This window comes from Malaya genurostris, chromosome 1, assembly GCF_030247185.1.
Source record: "Malaya genurostris strain Urasoe2022 chromosome 1, Malgen_1.1, whole genome shotgun sequence".
NCBI classification, from domain to species: Eukaryota; Metazoa; Arthropoda; class Insecta; order Diptera; family Culicidae; genus Malaya; species Malaya genurostris.
The window spans coordinates 61,654,828-61,675,647 of record NC_080570.1 but is presented as its reverse complement, the minus strand read 5'-3'; the positions used below and the strand labels follow the sequence as shown (position 1 = coordinate 61,675,647).

At 37.9% G+C, this 20,820-nt stretch overlaps 2 protein-coding genes across 3 annotated transcripts; one reads left to right on the top strand and one right to left on the bottom strand.

The window, feature by feature from the left end:
• Positions 1-8,331: 8,331 nt before the first annotated feature.
• On the top strand, positions 8,332-19,422 carry LOC131440236 (alpha-tocopherol transfer protein-like). Of its 2 annotated transcripts, XM_058611340.1 has the most exons (4): positions 8,332-8,575; positions 13,286-13,444; positions 18,136-18,324; positions 18,381-19,422. In XM_058611340.1, the coding sequence occupies exons 3-4, from the start codon at positions 18,150-18,152 to the stop codon at positions 19,208-19,210; spliced, it is 1,005 nt and encodes a 334-aa protein (XP_058467323.1). In that variant the 5' UTR covers positions 8,332-8,575; positions 13,286-13,444; positions 18,136-18,149; the 3' UTR covers positions 19,211-19,422. The 2 variants fall into 2 exon arrangements, with proteins under 2 accessions (XP_058467323.1, XP_058467322.1); XM_058611339.1 differs by lacking the exon at positions 13,286-13,444.
• On the bottom strand, positions 19,381-20,793 carry LOC131440238 (mediator of RNA polymerase II transcription subunit 27). Its single transcript, XM_058611341.1, has 5 exons — positions 20,496-20,793; positions 20,177-20,440; positions 20,027-20,114; positions 19,740-19,961; positions 19,381-19,630 (listed from the first exon to the last, which is right to left on the bottom strand). The coding sequence occupies exons 1-5, from the start codon at positions 20,672-20,674 to the stop codon at positions 19,496-19,498; spliced, it is 888 nt and encodes a 295-aa protein (XP_058467324.1). The 5' UTR covers positions 20,675-20,793; the 3' UTR covers positions 19,381-19,495.
• Between the last annotated feature and the right edge of the window lie 27 nt (positions 20,794-20,820).

Below are 20,820 nucleotides of genomic sequence, written 5' to 3'. Positions count from 1 at the left end.
CGAGTTGCTATTTTAATTACATTAAATAAAATACATTTATTTTGTACATGATCTTATAACTATTTCAGGATTGTTTGTATCAGTTCACCACTTATATTCAATATCCTATAGTTGGCTATTGGTTGAACTCATGGAAGAGAAAACAGTTTAACATAAAATAAAATTTAAATTGGAACTCCAATGGATTTAATGAAATGATAAAGAAGTTTCATGTATGGAAGGTCACGACAAGCAAGAATGTCGCGAACTGGGACATTGGATAGTCTACCTTGGGTACGCAAGGAATTTATTAGTTGAGATCTGACATCACGAAACTCCACGCATGTCCAAACAACATGGTCAATATCGCGGTAACCTTCGCCGCAAGCACAATGATTAGTCTCGGAAAGTCCAATTCGAAGGAGATGTGCATCTAACGTGTAGTGATTGGACATGAGTCTGGACATCACACGAATGAAATCTCTACTCACATCCAGTCCCCTGAACCATGCCTTTGTCGATATTTTAGGAATAATTGAGTGCATCCACCGACCCAGATCATCTTTATCCCAAGAAGCTTGCCAGCTGGCAAGTGTTCTTTGGCGAGACGCGCTATAGAATTCGTTGAAAGCAATCGGTCTCTCATAAGTTTCACCCTCAATAGCACCACGTTTGGCTAAAATATCGGCTCTTTCATTGCCTGGAATGGAGCAATGAGCCGGAACCCAAACTATTGTGATTAGATAATTATTATTCAATATGTCGTTCAGACACTGTTTTATTTTACCCAAGAAAAACGGTTCATTTTTGCCAGCAGCGTTTGAGCGAATGGCTTCAATTGCACTCAGACTATCTGTGAAGAGGAAATAATGGTTTGGAGATAATGTGACGATTACATTCAAGCTATAATGAACTGCTGCTAACTCTGCTATATAAACAGATGCAGGTTCTTGAAGCTTGAATGAGGCCGAAACATTATTGTTGAACATACCAAACCCTGTCGCTTCTTCAATTCGCGATCCGTCCGTATAAAACATTTTCTCAGAGTCAATATGCCTGAACTTACTTGAAAATATTTTTGGGATTTCCGTCGAGCGTAGATGATCCGGGATTCCACGCACTTCACGCTGCATGGATGTATCGAAAAATAAAGTTGAGTCAGGGGCACTTAGGATGCTGACACGGATAGGAATATATCTTGAAGGGTTGATTTCCTGTGACATATGGTTAAAATATACTGTCATGAATTTTGTTTGAGATCGAAGCTCGACTAGTCGTTCGAAATTATTAATTACCATGGGATTCAGCACATCACATCTTATTAGCAGGCGTGATGAAAGCTCCCAAAATCGATCTTTTAATGGAAGAACTCCCGCCAGAACTTCAAGACTCATTGTATGTGTCGAATGCATGCAGCCTAAAGCAATTCGCAAACAACGGTACTGAATTCGCTCAAGTTTGATAATATGAGAATTTGCAGCGGAACGAAAACAAACGCATCCATATTCCATCACTGAAAGTATCGTTGTCTGATACAATTTTATTAGATCTTGCGGATGAGCACCCCACCAAGACCCTGTTATTGTTCGAAGAAAATTTACTCTTTGTTGGCATTTCGTTATCAGATACCTAATGTGTCCTCCCCACGTGCATTTGGAATCAAACCACACCCCGAGGTATTTGAAAGTCAAAACCTGTTCGATTATTCTTCCCATCATATGAAGCTGAAGTTGCGCGGGATCATGCTTTTTTGAAAAGACGACCAGCTCTGTTTTCTCCGCAGAGAATTCGATACCAAGATGAACAGCCCAAACGGACAATTTATCTAAGGTATCTTGCAATGGTTTTTGCAGATCAATAGCTTTGGATCCAGTAACTGAAACCACGCCATCATCTGCCAATTGTCTTAGTGTACATGGGGTTACTAGACAGCTGTCAATGTCATTCACGTAAAAATTATAGAGGAGCGGACTGAGGCATGAGCCTTGCGGGAGACCCATGTAGCTAATTCTGATTGTTGCCAAATCGCCATGTGAAAAATGCATGCGTTTCTCTGACAAAAGGTTGTGCAAATAATTATTTATAACCGCTGGGAGTCCATGTTGGTGGAGCTTGTCTGAAAGAACATCAATGGAAACTGAATCAAATGCTCCTTTAATGTCTAAAAATACAGATGCCATTTGTTGCTTTTGAGCGAAGGCAATTTGGATGTCAGACGAAAGTAATGCAAGGCAATCATTCGTCCCTTTATTTCTACGGAAGCCAAACTGAGTATCTGACAACAAACCGTTCGTCTCGACCCAAGTGTCGAGACGTCGTAGAATAATTTTTTCGAACAATTTTCTGATGCAGGACAACATCGCAATGGGTCTATATGAGTTGTGATTGGAAGCTGGTTTCCCCGGCTTTTGAATGGCGATAACTTTCACTTGTCTCCAGTCAGGTGGAACAATATTTTGCTCAAGAAACTTGTTGAACAATTCCAACAAACGTCTTTTTGCGAGGTCGGGCAGATTCTTCACCAAGTTGAATTTAATTCTGTCCAATCCAGGAGCGTTATTGTTACAAGACATGAGTGCTATGGAAAATTCCATCATTGAAAAGGGGCTATCAATGGAATCATCATTTGAAGAAGACTCCCTAACAATGCTATGCGTAGGAACGGAATCTGGACAAACTTTCCTCGCAAAATCAAATATCCATCGATTCGAGTACTCCTCACTCTCATTTCCTACGTTACGATTCCTCATTCGTCTGGCCGTATTCCAAAGAGTGCTCATTGAGGTTTCTCTTGACAAACCTTCCACAAAATGTCTCCAATAGCTGCATTTCTTAACCCGAAGTATGTTCTTGTACTTGGTTTCTAAAACCAAGAATTTTTCAAAATTCTGAGGAGTTCCTCCTCCTCGTTTTAAAAACGTCTTGAAAGCATTTTGTTTCGCGTGTTTAGCATCTGAGCACTCTTTGTCCCACCAAGGATTTGGAGGTCTTCTGTTAGACGATGGACCAAGAAATCGTTTGGTTTGGGCTTGTTCTGCGGCCTCCAGAATCGAACAAACGAGGAAGTCATATTCTTCAAGTGGGGGAAGCTCTTCCATTGAAGTTAAGACACTTGAAATATTACTTTGGTATTTAATCCAGTCAATATTTTTTGTCAAATCATATGGAATATTAACTGAATTAGCAATGCCTTTGTTACTGCTAATTGAGATGATGATTGGTAAATGATCGCTACCATGTAAATCAGGAAATACTTTCCAGGTGCAATCTAGTCGAATTGAAGTCGAACAAAGAGATAAATCTAATGCACTTGGACGTGCAGGAGGTCTTGGGATCCGTGTCATGCTACCCATATTTAGTACCGTCATGCTAAAATTGTCGCAAATATTATATATTAGAGATGATCTGCTATCATTGTAAACGGAACCCCACATCATTCCGTGCGAATTGAAATCTCCTAAAATCAAACGTGGAGCAGGAAGGGCTTCGACAATTTCATTAAGCTGTCGTTGTCCAACTTGAGCTCTTGGAGGAATATATACCGAAGCAATGCAAATGTCCTTTCCTTTAATGTTTATTTGACAAGCAACAACTTCTATACTAGAAGTCGAAGGAATGTTTAATCTATAAAAGGAATAACATTTCTTAATTCCTAAAAGCACTCCACCATACGGGGAGTCTCTGTCGAGACGTATAATGTTAAAGTCATTAAAATTTAAGGCTATGTTTGATGTAAGCCATGTTTCGCACAAAGCAAATACATCACATTTTTGACTATGCAACAAAACTTTAAATGAATCAAGTTTTGGCATGATGCTTCGACAATTCCACTGCAGGACAGTGATTGAATCATTTGCGGCGGATGATAAATTATCCATCAAATGATACAAAACCTGAAAGAGCTGGCCATTGAGCTGATAACTGTTTCAAAAAAGTTCTAGCTATTGGAAGGAATGCTGTTATGATGGTCTTTAGAGGTTCAGAAATATTGAATGCAGCGAAAATCCATTCTACAATTTCCGAAAATTTCAGTAATCCTGTTGGTGAATGTGAAATGGAGCCCACTGGATTATTGTCTTTTCTTGAGCTAGTTCCTGGATTGGTTTGTGAATTTGACAAACCAGGAGGCACAGTTTTTGGTTTTAAATTTGGCTTTTTAGCTTTAACACGGGGATCTTTTTTTGAAGGTATAATTTTAGGTGTCTTTTTTGGTATTTTGTGGTTTGTTAATCTCCTCTTAACAGACCCTTGAGGAGTGACAAACGAGGTATCTTCACTATTTCCGTCAGAGTCAGATTCCTCTGGCTCCGCAAGATTTGAAAAACCGTTTTCGGTTTCCAAAGGGGAGACATGTATGACCGTTTTGAGCATTTCTGCATATGTGCGCTTAGACCGTGCTTTTAAAGAAAGCTTCATTTTGTCTTTACGCAGCTTAAATGCAGCGCACACTGAAAGATCATCATGAGGGCTTTCCCCACAATAAACACATTTTTCAACATCTTTATCGCAAAGATTATCCTTATGAGGCCCTTGACATTTGATACATTTGGACTTATTACTACAGTAAGTAGCTGTATGTCCGAATTTTTTACAGTTCGTGCAATTCATAACATGCGGTACGAAAAGCCGAACAGGAAGACGAATTTTATCGATATAGACATGGCTAGGCAATGCAGATCCGGCAAATGTTACGCGAAACGAATCTGAGGGACGATAAGACTTTTTTCCATCGACAATAGATGCTGAGTACAATTGTTTGCACTCGAGTATCTTAACTCCCTCAAGCATGGAGTTTTTAAAACGGCCAACTCCATTTTTAAGTAAATCATCTGCTGTCAGACTTGCTTCAGTCACAACACCGTCAATTTCTACCTCCTTCGATGGAATGTAAACTCGATATTCAATAGCAAATAATTTACAGGTTACAATATCGTTTGCCTGTTTCAAGTCGTTAACTACAACTCGAATTTTATCTCTATTAACCTTACAGATTTCTTTAACTTCAGAGAAATGTGATGTCAAATCCTTTGTAATTTGCATCAAGTTTAAAATCTTTTCTTTTTTTCGAAGATAGACTATCCATGGCCCAGTGGTACCCTGTGGATAATGTTTAGCCCTCGGAGTATTTAAACTTTTACTAGTATCCGGAATCGGATTCGGATGATCTTCCATGAGATCATCCATTACATTAAATATTTTTTGTAAATTAATAATACCAAAATAAAAACTTATGTTTAGTAAAATTTCAGATATAAGAAATAAAAAATAAATTAAATTAAATCTACCTTGTAGCTGATGTCTCTGTTCCTTTATCGTGAAGAACGACGTGAAGCTCTTCCAACGATTTCCAATTGGCAGTCTTTTGCTGTTTCCAATTGGCAGTCTTCTGTCGTTTACTGCTATCTCAGTTGCTCTGCCGTCGTTGTGAACACCACTGCACTTGCTGTACCTGACCCCAGGTACAGTGCTTTTGCTCTTGGTGGCGATCAAATGCGATGCTTGCAGTGTAGCACCTCGCGATATATGCCGTCTCTTTTGATCCTACGCAGCGTACAAATTCTGGTACCTGGTAGATCAGCACTGGGTTGCTTTAGCACCTCTGTGCCTTTGCACCCCTTCGTCTTCGCACCTTTATGCGATGGCACCTCTGTGACTCGTCACTTCTATGCTCTCGCACCTCTGTGTCTCTACACCTCTGTGCGTATGAACGGGATGGCCTTCGTTGCTAGCTTTCCAGTCGGGAAACGCCCCGAATATTGCGTTTGCTATGGGCAGTTTAACTACCTGAAGCTTAGAATTGTCTCGGTAGCAGCCGTTAACTCACGAGCCAGTACAATCGAAACACAACCTCTTCGCTTGAATGGTTTTTACTGAATGAAATTGATTTATAGTTGATTCATATGTCATAGTATTATGAAACCCTTAATTTCTTTTGCCTCAGTGTATGAATGCTGGTTCATGAAACCGATGCTTTTTGTTGTGGTGGCGTTGATGTCAACAATATGTTATAGGTTACATTCATACAGTATGCGCACAGTATATGATTTTAAACATGAATTCCTGTCTGATACAGAAATCATCAGTTTCCTAATACGGAACAGAGGATTGAAAAGTCAAAGAATTTCCATATTAACTTTGCAATATAAATACATCTGAAACCCGTTAAATTTTCGTTGAACATAAATATAATTCTTGCTTCGTGTTCTTTGTACAACCCCAACGAACCAAAAGTTCGGATAAAAGGAACTGATTTAGCTTAAGCAATTTTCGAAGCTCATGAATAGTATTTCAAGCAGCCCATTTTTTAAGTAATTATTCACACTTGAAAGTTCGCGCGACGCAACCGAACAAACTTCTAAGCTGCTTCTAGAATAAATTGCTCAGCTTCTATGCAGCTGGAAGGTTCACACGGACCTTGTTTTGTAAGTATGACCGCATGATGCTCGCTGCAAGCTGCTAAATATGGAAACTCTTCAACGACGTCGTTGTATCCAACAGACTGGATTTGTTGCAAAGCTTTTGAATGAAGAAGTCGACAGCCCTAATCTATTGACATCGTTATGCATCCGAGTGCCATCCAGACCTCTGCGTCATGGATCCTTACTCGTACCTCGCTTCCATCGTACTAGCTTTGGACTTTACCCAGTTGTGTGCAGATGACAATCGTGACACTCAGGTGGAAAACAACCACCGACCGGTCAAAAATAATCTTGCTAAGAGGAACAGAGAACCAACCAACCATAACAACGATTTCAAATAAAAGTGTATTCCGTCAGACACATCAATACTTAGTTACGCGCAATCTTTTCCCAAACACATCAGATCGTCCCCAATAAAGCATATGATTACGGATAAGATGTCTCCTTTCAAATTAGAAAATGAATTTTTCACCGACGGCGCTCTGATAAACGATTCAGCTGGGTTTGGAATTCACAGCTCTCAGCATGAAGCATTTTTCAAACTAGAAAGTCCATGTTCAGTGTACATAGCCGAACTCACTGCCATTCTTTATACCTGTGAATACATAAAATCACTTCCTCCAGCAAAGTTTTTAATATGTTCCGACAGTTACAGTGCGATTAAAGCTCTACAGTCACGAAAAACGAATAATAAATCCTGCCAAACGTTGATTAATATCCAAAAAACGGCCCACTATTTATCAGAAAAAAAATCTATAATATCTCTACTATGGGTACCTGCTCATTCAGGTGTGCATGGCAATGAGCGTGCAGACTTGCTTGCAAAACGTGGAGCTAGAGAAGGTAGCGTGTTCCCGAGAGTTATAGAACCCCAAGATTTCTATCCGATGATTGATAGTATCGCTATAGAAAATTGGCAACGTAGCTGGTCAGACAGCGATCTAGGAAGATATTGCTATAGCATTTTGCCTACCGTGAATAAAACTCCATGGTTTTCAGGAAAAAATGTTGATAGATATTCCATCAAAAATATGTCTCGTTTGATAGCCAACCACTATACTCAAAATGCCCATCTTTTCAGAATTTACATAACAAATACAAACCTTTGCGATTGCGAAAATGGTTTTGCTGATATAGATCATCTAGTTTGGAGGTGCAGACGATTGGATGATGCAAGGAAAAACTTAAAAGACGAACTCAACAACATCCGTCATGTAACAGACCTCTCAGTTCGGGATATACTTGGTACTATGAACATTCCGGCAATGATAGCGATACAAAATTTTCTGAGGAATGCTAAAATACAACTGTAACATCACGGCACTGAAGCCCAGATAGGAACACACATCGGAGGTTTCACAAAAATTTCAAAATCCCACTCTCATTATATCAGATACTAATTTATGTATTTTATTGTAACTCGGTTTTGAAATAGTTAACCAATAAACCTTTATAAAAAAAAAATAAAAAATAAAAGTGTAGGTAATTCGCTAGATAATTTACAGATTTAGATTGAAATCTGATTTTTAAATCGGATTTGCTCATATCACATGTGTTTAGTAGGTACCTAGTTCAGTTGCATCAAAATAGTCTTTAGTAGAATCTACCATGGATTTGTCTCCGGTTTCTTAAGCGAAAACGACATAATTAGGTTTTACGGTAGTAAAACATAACTGAACAAAATAGTCAGCACCTATGGAAGATTACATCAGCAACATTAGTCGGTACGATACGATACGGTTTCACTTTTGCCGGTGTTAAACGATTGTGAAACTTTACCACTTGTACCGAGACATCCACCCTAGCGTAGCACTAAGAACAGATTTGATACTTTCGTAAAAAGCACAGCAAGCAGCAACTAACTCGTTGACTATCTGCGACATAAAGCTCGAATAAGATAATACTAAGATCGCAATTCAGTCTTGTCGTTGAAGCACGTGCAGACGGATCGCGTTTCGTAAATGGCGCTTCAAGACCTCATAAACGATTCTAGTTATATACGTTAAGCGAAGCGTTTTAGGCAGTTTGGAATACACAGGATAATGCATATTTTTTGCGAAAGAAAACAAAGTGTATAGTGAAAAACAGATTCAATTTTAAAGTTTACTGCTGGTTTCTTACAAGTTTAAGCCAAACTGTGTTCGGTGTAAAATTTCATTCTAATTGTAGTGAAGCAGGTAAGTTATTTATTGCTCTCTGATCACTTCCCGGTTTGTTCGCGAAAGTATTCATTATCTAGATGAACGTTAACCTCACACTCAAGAAATCAGAAACTCTTCATAAAATCAAACCTAAATTAGCTGTTGTCGGGAATATACCTATCAAACGATGAACAATGTGCAATATTTTACAACCATTTATATTTTAATATTTGCCTAGACCCTTGTAATGCATTGGTGATGCACTTGGTCGTTCAATGCCATATATCTTCTAGTTGATATTTAACTTACGAGTAACCTGTGAATGACAGAGGTGAGATGCAGACGAAGTTATTTTGCGGTTTTCAAGGTTTCCGCTAAGAAAAAAAAATATGCATCGCAGTAATGTCAACCCTTGGTGGTCCTATATGAAAAGTATCCGCATTTTGACTATAGTTTTGTTTTCACTCACACTCAGTTTTTATTTATTTAAGAATACATTGTTTGGCAGACTACATAGCTTCAAATGAGCTTTGCCAGGGTCCAGTGCCAGTGTTTCTATTTCCGAAAGCACCGGATATAGTGAACAAAAATAACAGAGTGGAACCTGCATCGATTTATCAGATTGTCACAAACTTATATATAGCTAAAAGCTTTGTATTGAGTTTTGATTGGATCCCAATTCCAATGCTAGAGTTATGATTATAAGATGAATGGCATACATTCCAGTGACGGCACAAGTCATTAAATCATCAAGCCTATCCGGAAAACTGATCAAATATATAAACGTTATTAGTTGATGTGCAAAAAAAACTTAGTTCAGTTATATTGGTCCTCAGTTTCCTGTTTAAAAATCAGTAGGTGTAGTGGTACACAAAATTTCGAAATACATCAGTATTTCGGAACGTTAATGAAAAAGTCATCGTTACACCTATTACAGCTATTCAATTCGCTCAAAAGGTGGGAAAAGTTTCAGACAAGAATGATTTAGTATTTTTGTGATATATATTCAAAACATGTCTGTATCTTCAAATTCAAACGACGTTCTATGCGTTCTATGGCTTCAGTTGAAATTGTTGTAAAAACAAAATTTCATACTATTCAAACATGCTCAGAAAAATTCATAACCTACAGTTTGCTATTGCTAAAAGTATTCAAGATAAGCATAATATTTTCCATGTATTTGAATGCATTTCATCCAAAAATATGCACACCGGGGCAAAATATATTAGAGTGGTCAAAATACCTTCAATATATAACTGAGAATATTTTTATTTTCACGAAAATTCTTGGAAAGAGTAAAACATTGTTTTGCTAATTGTATCTGATACAACAAAATAGAATGTGAAATTTTCGAATAAATCACTAACTGTATTTGATGTTACAATCATTTCAATTCAATTGAAAATGCTTCATAACATTGAATATTGATGCAAAAATAATCTTACGTGAAGTGTTTAAAAAAGGTACGCTTTTTCATAAGGCCCAATTGACCATTTATCAACATCCACCTTAAAGAAGAGTTTCGAAGGATTCGTTGCATGCAGAGAGTTACTATTTGAAACGTAAGTCTATTGGTGAAACCCGGAGGGCCGAATGTCATATACCATTCGGTTCAGCTCAACGAACTCACTTTTTTCGAAGATGGCTGAATCAATTTTCATAAACTTAGTTTTAAATTAAAAGTCTTATTGTCCCATGCAAAGTTTCGGAATTAATTTTGATCCGACTTTTGGTTCCGGAGTTACAGGATGATATGCACCAAATATGTGAATAATGTTACTCACTTTTCTCGAAGATGGATAAATCGATTATCACAAACTTAGATTCAAACGAAAAATCTTATGGTCCCATATAAAGTTCCTGAATTTCATTTGGATACAGCTTCCGGTTCAGGAATCACAGGGTGATATGAAACAAAAATGTGGAAATAATGCACCGAAACTGAGAAAATAATGTCACTGACTTTTCTCGGTGTAGGATTTTTACACTCATTCTTTACAGTATTTCGAGAATTATTCTCGAACCGGAAGTTGGATCTGGACAAATTTACCAGACACTCAAGGAACTATAGGATTTTTCATTTAAATCAGTTTCACTATCTCTGAGATATCAAGGTGTATTACGTTTCAGAATTTTTACCCCTGTTCCCGGTATTTACGGATCCGGAAACAAAGGATCAATATAGCCAAAGCCGATTCGTTTAGCCCTCTTACAAATCGGAATGGTTTCATTTGCATCTATTGTTAAAATTGGTCCGCTTATCTTCCGGAATTGTAATCGTCTAACGTCATTAATTAACAAGAACTCAAACCTCGAAGAATTCATTTACAAATATCACTTTTGTTTGAATTATCACATTTGAAATTTAAACTTTTACACTAATCACTCAGAACTTTTGTATAAATCTAGTTTGGACAAATTGAGTCACAAACTGCATATGACAAAAAAAGGTTAGCAATCGATTTTCATTGAATGCATAACCTTTCTGTATGATAATGGTAATAAAGGTTTTCATTAAGGAGTTACATAGGATAACAGAGGTATTTTGGCCCACTTTATAAAAATATCCTCCAAATGTTGTTATATATTTGAAAAATCCTTCCGCAATAGGTAATTTAATGTGATTATCTTCAAATTGATGCAACATGGGTTACTTAACATCGATTAAATCCATAAAGTTTGTTAGGTGGGCCAAAATATATGAAGTGGCCAAAATACCTCTGTTACCCTAATAGGACTTATGATTACCTTTACAATGCAGAATAGACAATATCTCGTTTAAGAATCTGATATTCAAATTTAACTTTACAACTTAGCTAATAAACATGGGCAGACCCTGTCAGCTTGGAGCGAAATCAATCTTCAGTTCAGCAACGCCATCGCACGGTGTCACATTCAACATATCATGTCAATTGTATGGGTGCGCAGTGCTGTTATTTTGGCGCGCACGTTTTTGACATTTCTCTCCCCTACTTCTTAGAGTGACTATAATCAGAGTGGCGACAGCTGTTCGTTTGGAATGACAGCTCCCAGTTCCAAACGAGCAAACGACCTGTCAATTCAATGTAAAGCTAATGGAATGTTTTGAATTGTTGCCAAAATTACGGATGAGATGTCGTCACTCTGGTTATAGGCACTCTACTACTTCTGTGTACGAGAATCGATGCGGTCTCACTTGAGGGCGCCATGATCGCAAAAAATGTTGTTGCCAATGAATGTTCGGGAAATGTGAGAGCTGAATATCTTGTTAATATGATGTTCTTGACATGGGCCACTAAGTGTACCACTTAATTTCTATTTGTGCATAAACCTTTTACATGTATAAGTTTTCCGTCGATCATTAGAGGGCAAGTTATCGTTTTAAGGACCATTCACACATTTCAGTTCCGTGAGGGTTCAGTGCGCCGTCAGTGTTCTTTTTTTATCGGAACCCTTACGTTCCGTTTCCGTTCCGGCACAGCCAATGCAATGACATACCGACTTCAGTGAAAATAAAAAATATCGGTGACGACGAATTTGAGTTTGCCGGACGGACGCTACACTGACAGCGAGCTGCACTGAAACGGCACGGTGCCGGATAGGTGTGAATGCGCGCATAGAAAACGAATGAAATAATATCAGTATCCGTGCACGGTGTCGTGCCGGCACTGAACCGGACCGGATATGTATGAATAGTCCTTTAGGGAAACAGTCATGAAAAACGTGAAATTATATTGTTGTGCTACGGTTTAGTAAATTGTTCGTTAAAAATAAAATCATTTTATTCACAACGATTTAATATTTGTTTTTAGAAGTTCTATTCAATTTACAACTTTTTCGCAATATTGAAGATTACTTTTCAAAAATGCTCCGAGCAACTATTAATAAATTGTTACTCAAGTAGAGTTGAATTATTATCTCATCTTAGCTGTTCAATTTGAATTGATAATTCTGAATTTAAAACTGATATCAATCAAAGTTCCGATGGTAATATTTATAATTTCTTAATATCTTAATTTAAGTCGATTCAAAGTCCAAAGAATTAAGAATAAATGCAGGCAAACGACTAACCGTTACGGTCCAACGTCCAATAAAGCACTCTTCAAAGAATCTGCATGAAACCAACATTGGATGGTTTTGAAACACCTTTACTTGATTTATTACTGAGTATAGTCATTATAAGTATAAAGCAATAAAACGCGCAGGCTCAAATGATCAAACTTGAAGTCGGTAGACGCTAATGTTTTGCATTCTACTGATGACTAGCAAAAATTAACTTCCAGTAGTTTTCGCAATATTGCACCATGTGATCTGTGCTGCTGGCACAAGCCAGTTCAGTAGGGTCCTTAGAAAAGTCCCTTAAGAAAAGATTTAATATCAAACTCACTATCATTATTGCAAAAACAATGGGCAATATCTAAGTTAGCAAAAACAGCATTTCCCTATAAATTTGTTATAGTTCGAAAAACTTATTCAATTTTTTAAAACAAATTATTTTTAAAGATCTCATTATCTTCGGAACTTAAAATAAGTTTATGATCAATAAAGTGACATTTCTTAACGGTCGGCACCCGTGCTTCAGTATGGGAATGCAACACTTTGTTGGTGACCTGACAGGTACTTGAAAAGCACCTTTTTCTGTTGTCCTATGCTGTTCACCTCTTCGGATGGTTGACACTGGATAGAATTGCGCGCGCTGCATATTGCAGTTTTCGCAGAGCCACAGCACTTACGTAACATTTTTTGTCTTCTACATGACCATTCGAGTTGCTAGCCCTTTTGCTGTTGACTGATACTTTGGAGGCCTTCATGGATGGACTGGAGGATACGGGTGACCCATATTCTGCTGATTAATCATCACACATGAAGCAAGAGCAAGACCACGACAATGGTGACTATCAGCCGTTGAACTTCACCGACATACCGGTTGGTATTATTTCTAGTAAGCTGACTTCTTTATTATTGTTTTGTGGTCATTTTCTCATGCGCGACTGTACACTATCATGAAGGTCATAGAGCGGAATGGTTATACTTATAAAAACTAAACAATGACCGCCATGTGGCGGATTTTTGGTTAGTCTAAGTCTAAGTACATTTTTAATAAAACGATAACAGGCAGATAAAAATTAGTGGTAGTCCTTCTAATGCTATAGTGAATGAAACCGTAAGCATCTGTATATTTGTAGATACTTTTTCTTCAATCAAGAACAGCCAGCCGAGTTACAACCAAAACTGGTTCACTGTTTCCGAAAAAATAATGGTCAAGGTAAAACAAAACAGACTGGCAAAATATAAACGAAATTCGTTTGCTTTTGGTCTAAGACTAATCAAAGCTCGCCCGCCGATGTGTTTTGTGCAGTATACACATTAATAATAGGGTAACAGTTCCAGTAGTCATTTCATATACGAAACCATTAGTTAGAGTGAGATCTGCTGTATCTGTTCGATAGATTGACCTTAAGGGTGAAATGAAAATGGGTGCATTCGCTTAGAATTCCGCGTTGCCATAACAGCAGTATTGAAAATTGTTCCAACTATTTTCTCTGCAGTTTTGCTTCTTAGAATAACAGAAAGATGGGATCGATGTACAATAGAGTAGATTTTTTTTAGAATAATTCTACTAGTGACATCTACAACTAATTCGTGAAACATTTAAAATAGAATAAAAAACAATTACTGAAACTAATAAATTCTATATTCGAGGAATGATCGAACATGCTTTTGTACTCGTGCATTCGAAACTTACTCTCTTGGTTTTCATTGGAGCCGAATTTACAAAGCTATGGAACAGTAACTCTGTACACTAAGTCCCATACCCTTGTGGTCTCAAATAATTATTTGGGATTAGTATGATGAGTTGCTCCTAGTGACCTAATTCTTACATGCAACTTTCAAAATTCCAAACTAGAGCCCGCTTTACTTCTGCCAACTAGTCGGATAAAGCCCATAATTCGTTCTTGGTCTGCATCCAGGCACGTATCCAGAGGGGGAGCCCAAGGGGCCCTGGTACCTCCCGAAATTGAAGTAAAGTAATTTCCATTTTGGGATTTTTAATCGCTATTTCCGGAATCAGAAACATAAATGAGTTTTTTGGCCATCAACTAACAAGATCTGCTAATTAGATGATTTTACCAACCAGCTTTAGATAGCTCGCTTCGAAGTTTCAAAGATTTTCACAATAATTGCAATCAATGTTAAAATTAAAAAAAAAACTGGATGACCAGAGAGTGCATGAGGATTAGTACTGAGCAAATATATCATAGTTTTAGCAAGATTCTGCGAATGAAAAAGACTTGCATAGTCAGAATTAAAAAGATGAAAGCGAGTACACTTCGGAAGCATGTTCGCCTATGCTGATGATGATAGTGTTTGTTGGTTACTGTTGACGAAGTCTAGATCCATTATTATATGCCAGAGAAAAGGATGATTAACCGACGAAAGACTGAAATTGGGCGGAATGGTTATGAAGTCGGTTCTTTGTATTTGTCTCGATATACTTTTCGTGCACTCCCTCGAAAAAAGAAAAAACATCTTCGACAGCAAATATAAATGTGCATTATTGGAGCGATTGGAAATCGGTTTTTCTAAACAATGCACAGCTACACAAGAGCTTAGTGTGAGCTTCATTTTGGAGTTCTGACCGCTACTTCCAGAAACTGTTCCGAAACCGGAAGCCGGATTCGGTTGAAACAACATACAAGTCTATGAAACCATAAGATCTTTCATTGGAATCCATTCTTACATTTGTGCAAATCGTTTTAGTCATCTCTGATATATGTGAGTTCCGTTTTGAAGTTTTTGACCCCTACAAAGAAGATTTTTCTGTTGTTGCATCGTCACTCCCAATGACGAATTTAAGTTTGTATACTCCTCACCCTGTATATCCAGAGCAGAGATGCAAAGTAAAAATTTTAAATATATTCATACAGGGTTGTAAAAGTCTGTAAACTCGAAAAAAAAGTCTGCGGACTCCAAGTTTTCTTCATAGAATGATGCACGGAATTAGTATAGCGAACAATAAATCTGCTGATTTACAAACAAATCTGCAGGTCTAGCATCTCTGATCCAGATCATGTGGGATTATAAGGCATTACATTTGAATATAAATTTGTTAAAATCGGATCGACCATCTGTACAACAAATAATCAACAAATTTTGCAAACTAGAAAGGGCTAGAAAGTTTCAAAATATTTACTCCTTTTTACATCGTGATTTTAATACTCGTCACTCAGTTTTTCCGGAACCAGATGTCGAAGCCGAACTATGGGACTATATGATAAGAGAAATGTGAAAAACCAATCCCTTCCCTTTAACACATAGAACTTCTTGCTTCAAACTTCCATTGTCCAATCCAAAATATGTGAGTACATATTGACTTAAATTACTAATTACTTACACTTACTCTTGAAAAAAAAAAAAAAGAATCATCAATTAGATGCATTATTTCTCATTTGTGGGCCCCTCCCGAAACGGGCTTGTCTGTATCTATAACATGTCAGCTATTGACGAAGCTTGCAAACCTGCGCTCAGACAAACGCATTTATTCCAGAATTGAGTCTTAGGCTGTAAACCATTTCCTGGTTAATTTTAACTTTTGGGTAAAATCTGACACTCTGCTCTGTCAAAAATAACCCTGCTCGAGAGCATGGTTATTTTTGACAGATCGATGGTTATTTTCCGACACTGAAAAAAATCTTGCAATGAAAATTCTAATATTAATTCTTTAGTTGAAATTATTGCCAGTGGAAAATAAACCCAAATAACTTTCCGTCCGTCAAATTTAAAATGGGCCGTAGTTTTAGTTAAATCATAAAGCAAATAAAAATAGATTTTCCACAGTACGGTGACGCTAACAGCACCTCTAGTGAGAAACGGGTGTACTTTTTTCCATTAGCTACTATGGTTGTGTTAAATGCGCAGGCAACTTTATGCATGCATTTTAGGAGCATTTACGCACCCATTCTCCACCAGACGGTGCTTTTGGTGTCACGGGTTGCTCAACTACATTACTATTACACTGGGAAATCTATGTTTATTTGATTTATGGTTAAATTTAACTACTCGACACAAAATAACCACTCTAGTTTCAGATTTCAACCAAAAGTTAAAATTAACCGCGAAATGGTTCACAGCCTTAGAACCTCGAGTGTGTCAGTCTTAGAATGTCAAAACGTCCACCGCATTTTACCAAGCGTCATTGCAGTATTCTGGGCAGTGATCCGAATGGACATTGTGATTGTGATTCCGGTACTTTATATCACCTGATTCGTAACTGTGCCGCATTAATGCAACTATGTTTCCGGGTTTTCGATTCATCCATGATTGAATCTGTGTATGGGGAATTGAAATTGAAGGATATTCTATCGTTTCTCACTGAATGTGGCAAGATGCTGGAGTGATTTGACCTTAAAAGGTTCTGAAGGATTGATTGTCATCCCCTTGTGGGAAGTCGAATTTACCTCTGCTCAGAAATATTACGGGAATACAGGATAGTGTCGCTTTAGTAAAAATCTTTAAATCCTTTCGGGACTTGAAGCCTGCATTAAGCGTATTTTCTAGCATCTGCAGAACTTTCAGTGCGGGGATGCAGCACGAATCTTTGTTATGTGCGGTTTTCCCTCCTCCCCAGGACACAATTCCCTTTATCCTAAAATCCTTCCCATCAGGGAAATGGCCATGGCAAAGCACACATTTCCAAATAAAGAGGACAGACAATTTGTTCTGAATCCCGATTAAATTAATTCTATATTCGAAGAATAACCGAACCGACATTTGATTTTCGTGCACTCAACACTTACTTTGCTGGATTCCATTGTAAACTGACGCGGTGAACCGAATGTTGGCTAATGGTGCTTTTCAACCGATATTTAGCTTTCTGCTCCGAAACTGTCCTCTCTGATAAGGGAAGCGGTATCATTTTTCCATTTTTCATTGTCGAATCAGATAGAAATCCGACGATGCTATAAGCGGCCCTTACACGAGACAATATTATTGTCAATACAAGGAGTATTGACAATACTTTTGATCGTGTAATGGAAACTTCATTGGATTGACGAAAATATTGTCAAAAAATTAAAACTGCTCATCAATCCAACAATACTTTCTCTCCAGAGAGAAACTGTTAAATATGTGCAATAATCTCTTCTCTCTATATTTTAATATTCATTTGCAATATTTGAAGCTCCAAACGCTTGATTTTCTCGAAAAATGCGGACTCAAGTTACCAAGTCAATTGGATTGACGGTATTGACAATACTTTGGATTGACAATAATATTGCCACGTGTAAGGGCGGCTATACATGGGCTCTATGGCAAGTAAGGTAGCACTTCCCATTTCTGCCTTTGGAGAAAGTTTCGACAACGCTTGTATCGCATTATTGTGGCGTATTACTTTACTCAAATGCATCAATTATCGACGAAAGTTCCCATGTGTATTTTCGGAGGATCTTAGCTATGCCATCACGGTTTCACTAGAACAGTCGCGGGGTAAAAATCATAGAGGACTGATTCACATGGTTGTACCACGAAAAAAGGTTATTTAAACTCTATATTTTCGTTAGTTTAGCTGTGAATACTATCATAGAGTCTATGACTACGATATTTTTTTTCCGTTTCAGAACTAATAGCGACTATGAAGTATACCAAGGCCATCAGTCCACCGGATGAATATGTGTTCCGTTTCTCAGAAGAGTTACGCAAAGTAGCCGAAGAGGAACTAGGCGAAACAGATGACCGACGGGAACATGCGCTCGCGATATTACGTGATTGGGCAGAGAAGAATCCGCGCATTGCCAAAATCAGAATGGGTTTGACTCAAGATGCAGTAGTTTGTGAACAATCATTTACCTACCATATTTTTCAGATGCCGTATTTCTTCTGAAGTTTCTGCGAGCAAAGAAATTCTGCATTCCAGTCGTACAGGAGAACATTGAGAGGTTTCTCCTTCTGAGGCACACTAAGGATGAACTGTTGTTCAAGAATCTTGACTGCCATCAACCGAATCTGTCGAAATTATTAGACTTGGGTTTTATGTTTGCTCTACCGAAGCGCGATAGAAACGGGCGTCGTGTTATTTTCTATCGCCCGGGAGTCTTCGATATGAACCAATTTACCAACGGAGACATGCTAAGAGTAGCAAGTATTTGTGTTGAAACACTGCTTGCTGATGAAGAGAATCAGATTCGCGGAGTAGTTCACGCTGGTGTTGGAACTGGCATTGGATTGCAGTATTTAACATTGTTCACGATTAAGGAAGCAGTCAGGCTGGCTAAAAATGGTGAGCGTTTGGTCCCAATGCGACACCGAGAGATGCATGGTTGCAACATAAATCCAGCGTTGAAAATCGCCGTTGACTGGGGTTTGTCGTTGATTTCGGAAAAGCTTAGAAATCGGGTTCGATTATACACAGACATTAAGGACATTCAGATGGATAAGAGTTTACTGCCGAAGGAATATGGTGGAGTGATGCCAGCTGTTGAAATGATCAAATTGTGGAAGGAAGAAGTGGAAGCTTATCGATCTACACTGTTGAAGGACGACGAAATGGCTGTACATTTGTACATGTACTCAGAGGCTGCCAGGAATGGATCAGTCAGTGCTTTGAAACAAAGTCTGAACGGTTGCTCGGCGGCTAGCGGGGATAACAGCACCTACGGACTGGCAGGAAGTTTCCGGAAACTGGAAGTCGATTGATGTTTACTCAGTATTTTTATATGAACTTATCGAGGTGCGTTAAGCCTAACCAGAAATTGTTGTTCAAATCTCAAAATTTACACGTGTGTTGTAGATAATTTCTTTTATTTTGATAGATCTGCTAGCCTAGCTCCATTAAGTTCGAAACAATCGAATTATTGAATCGATGATTTTTTAGACAACCGAAATTTAATAAAAGCGATCAAAACGTGCATGTTTATGTTTTATTTTTATCGAATTTAGAGTAAATTAACAGTTCCACATTCAATCTTCCAATTCAAATATTCACTGTTTACATTCCTCGTGAAATGGCTCAAGCGTGCGAAGATCCCTCCACGTTGGTGGTAGAGTATTGTGTAAATGTTTACCGCATTTTTTACAAGGATCAGCGAAAAGTGTTACATAGCTGCGGAACCACGTCTAAAAGGAAAAAGGATTCATCATGTTTTTAAATAATTAATATTTTAAGAAAGGATAAAATTGAAATTTTGAAATATTCTCTCTGGAAATCTACTGTCATAATACTTACTATAAAACTCCGTATAGCCAGTTCTGGAAGTGTTGGCGAAAAAAAGTGTAACATGGCTGAATGTGCATGGTCTTGCACTTTACGGAAAACCTGATGCCTGGATTCCGTCCAATGCTCATCGACTCCATCTAGCAGTGACTCGTCGTATCCTTTCACAGTGACCCACTCAATCAACAACCCTTTCAGTATGACTGCTGCTCGCAAAACTCGTGAAATCGTTATCTGTTGGAAGGTGGACTCACTTGATCAAACTAAGAAAATCAACAGGAAATCCAACTGATACTCACATGTAGAATAGCGTTCGTCATTGATGGACGCACAATTTTAAGATTCATGTTATTAAAATGAATACTTCCGATCAGGTTATCTACTGTCCTATAATATGTAATGAAAATGTTGAATTATTAATTTATAAAGGATATTTTAACTTTATTTACTGTGGGGTTGCCAAATGACTGGAAGGCAGGGACCTCCTACGTTTGGTATTTCCATAGTAGGATCGTTTGAGAGCATTTTGCTGTAGTAACGTCGAGGCAAAGGTACTGTATTCATGAAGTTTATCGTGCCATTTGTAGCTTTGCACCAAATGAGGATACAGTGCTTGCCGCTCCAAGTTTGTTTCTAGCGAAAGGTATGCAGTGTTGGCCAAATTAAATGGTGCTTGAGGTGGTGTGAGATCGTTGATGCAGGTTTCAAATTCTCTAAAATGTAAAAGATGGCATACAATTATAATTTATGAGAAAAACAAAATGTTACCTGAGATTGGAGTTCACAGAATTGAGCAGTTCCTGTAACTCATGCAGAAATTTTTGTTCCTTTCCTTCTTCGCCGTGTTCCGCACGGACACCATTACCGAGCGATTCGAAAACTTGTCCAACACTCGAACGAAGTACACGTAAATGAGACAGAGCATTATTGATGGGTTCTAGATTCATTGTACTTCCGTTATTTTATGCTAAAGAATTGAACCAAGCCGCTTTCCGGTCCTAATACTTTAAATAAAACGTCACTTCTAATAATTGTAAACAATTGAACACTAAACCGAGAGCTGTGCAACAAATGAGCAGAATTGCTCATTTCG

What these genes read in the sequence shown, in the direction of transcription:
- LOC131440236 (XM_058611339.1), top strand. Translation starts at nt 18,150, where the DNA reads ATGAAGTATACCAAGGCCATCAGTCCACCGGATGAATATGTGTTCCGT. An exon ending in CATTGCCAAAATCAGAATGG is followed by an intron (nt 18,325 to 18,380) that starts GTTTGACTCAAG and finishes CATATTTTTCAG; the next exon opens with ATGCCGTATTTCTTCTGAAG.
- LOC131440238 (XM_058611341.1), bottom strand. Translation starts at nt 20,674, where the DNA reads ATGAATCTAGAACCCATCAATAATGCTCTGTCTCATTTACGTGTACTT. An exon ending in TGACGAACGCTATTCTACAT is followed by an intron (nt 19,962 to 20,026) that starts GTGAGTATCAGT and finishes ACCTTCCAACAG; the next exon opens with ATAACGATTTCACGAGTTTT. An exon ending in TGGCTATACGGAGTTTTATA is followed by an intron (nt 19,631 to 19,739) that starts GTAAGTATTATG and finishes TTTTCCTTTTAG; the next exon opens with ACGTGGTTCCGCAGCTATGT.